The sequence below is a fragment of the Aplysia californica genome, unplaced genomic scaffold (genome assembly GCF_000002075.1).
Source record: "Aplysia californica isolate F4 #8 unplaced genomic scaffold, AplCal3.0 scaffold00070, whole genome shotgun sequence".
Classification (NCBI taxonomy): Eukaryota; Metazoa; Mollusca; class Gastropoda; order Aplysiida; family Aplysiidae; genus Aplysia; species Aplysia californica.
In genome coordinates, this window is record NW_004797340.1 from 400,750 (window position 1) to 402,373 (window position 1,624).

At 45.6% G+C, this 1,624-nt stretch overlaps 1 protein-coding gene across 1 annotated transcript in view; it reads right to left on the reverse strand.

The window, feature by feature from the left end:
• Positions 1 to 7: 7 nt before the first annotated feature.
• LOC101851252 (tubulin alpha-1D chain) overlaps positions 8 to 1,624 on the reverse strand; it is an 11,181-nt gene continuing 9,564 nt past the window's right edge. Inside the window, exons 4-5 of the mRNA XM_035968615.1 lie at positions 1,396 to 1,536; positions 8 to 212 (exon numbers count right to left, since the gene is read on the reverse strand). Coding sequence (XP_035824508.1) covers positions 85 to 212; positions 1,396 to 1,536 — 269 coding nt within the window. The 3' untranslated portion in view covers positions 8 to 84. The remainder of the gene's footprint in view (positions 213 to 1,395; positions 1,537 to 1,624) is intronic.

The following is a 1,624-nucleotide window of genomic DNA, read 5'->3' on the forward strand; positions in this document are numbered from 1 at the left end:
TGAAGAAAAGAGGGTTTGGAGACTGGACAACTGGGTGTAGGGAGAGGGAGTCGGGTCGGGGTACCAGTCCGAGTGTCGACTCCGCTAGTACTCATCCCCGTCCTCATCCTCCTCCGCCCCCTCCTCCGTACTCTCCAGGCCCACCTCCTCATAGTCTCTCTCCAGAGCCGCCAGATCTTCACGGGCCTCGGCGAACTCACCCTCCTCCATACCTGTAGGAACGGAGAGGGGGGGGGAGAGATTAGAACAGAACATTGGAAGGCAAGACCATATTAATTTCTGAATCAGCATTTTGTTCTCATTTTGGCGAGGGAAGACCCATTCTTCGTTTTCAAAAAAAATAAAGTTCGCAACCAAGCATGCGCACCATGAACCGCGCCATTTGCACCCAAATGAAAGACGAAACACAAAACACCAGTCTTTGCCAAAGTCAATGATAGTACATGTCTTTGCTACAGTCTAGTGCACGCAAGACATTTGTTCATAACCCTTCACTTGGCTCAAAATGAGTGAAAGGATGCGCTCCACAGTGAACCCGAAGTATGTCCAAGTGAACGGTCTAGGATTGTATCATACAGGTCAATAACGTTGGTCCCTCACTCTTTAGTAATATACCCCCCTTATTAGGGCCGGTTCACACAGTGACGAACTGATCTCAGTATCATCATCATCATCATCATCATCATCATCATCATCATCATCATCATCATCATCATCATTGTATAAAGAAGGTATTAAAACAGTTAAGACCTTGTTGTATTTCCGGAAAATATATATTTTTCATCATCATCATCATCATCATCATCAAGTGCCAGATCTGTGACAGACATCGGCGATCATCATTCTCCATTCATTCCTTTGCTCGGATGCTCTCAAAAAAGCCACGTTTCCCTGATCTTTCCCTGTTATCCCTTTGTTTAGGTTCCCTAAGTTGGTTGCTCTCGGCCTACCTCTGCCTCGTTTGCCTTCAGGTTTGCCATTAAGATCTAGATGTTCAAGACCTTTATGTCTATTCAGATGCCTCAAGAACTGCATTTGTCGTTTCCTGATTGTTTTTAACAGTGAGCGTCCCACGTGGGCTTCATCAAGCACTACATCATGTGATTTCTTTTCCTTCTACGATATTCTCAGCAGTCTCATAAGAAACCACATTTCTGTTGCTTCTATTTTATTTTCACTGTCTTTAATGATTGTCCAGCATCCACAGCCATATATGAGGGTTGACCATACATAGCATTTCAGAATTTTCATTTTGGATCTTAGTATCACAATCTATTTATAAGATAACTCTCGAGCACACGGCTTCTGTGCTGGGTCTTCACTATTACATGGAGAGAACTTACAGACAACAACTCTTCCTCCTCCACACAACCGGTGGGCGCACACAGTACTCACCTTCCCCGACATACCAGTGCACGAAGGCTCTCTTGGCGTACATGAGGTCAAACTTGTGGTCAAGCCTGGCCCAGGCCTCGGCAATGGCCGTGGTGTTACTCAACATACACACAGCTCTCTGGACCTGGGCCAAGTCGCCGCCTGATGGGGTGGGGGAGGGGGGAGAGAAATTAAGGAATAAATGAGGAGGTGGGGGTAGAGAGATATTATATAAATTAAGGAATGAATA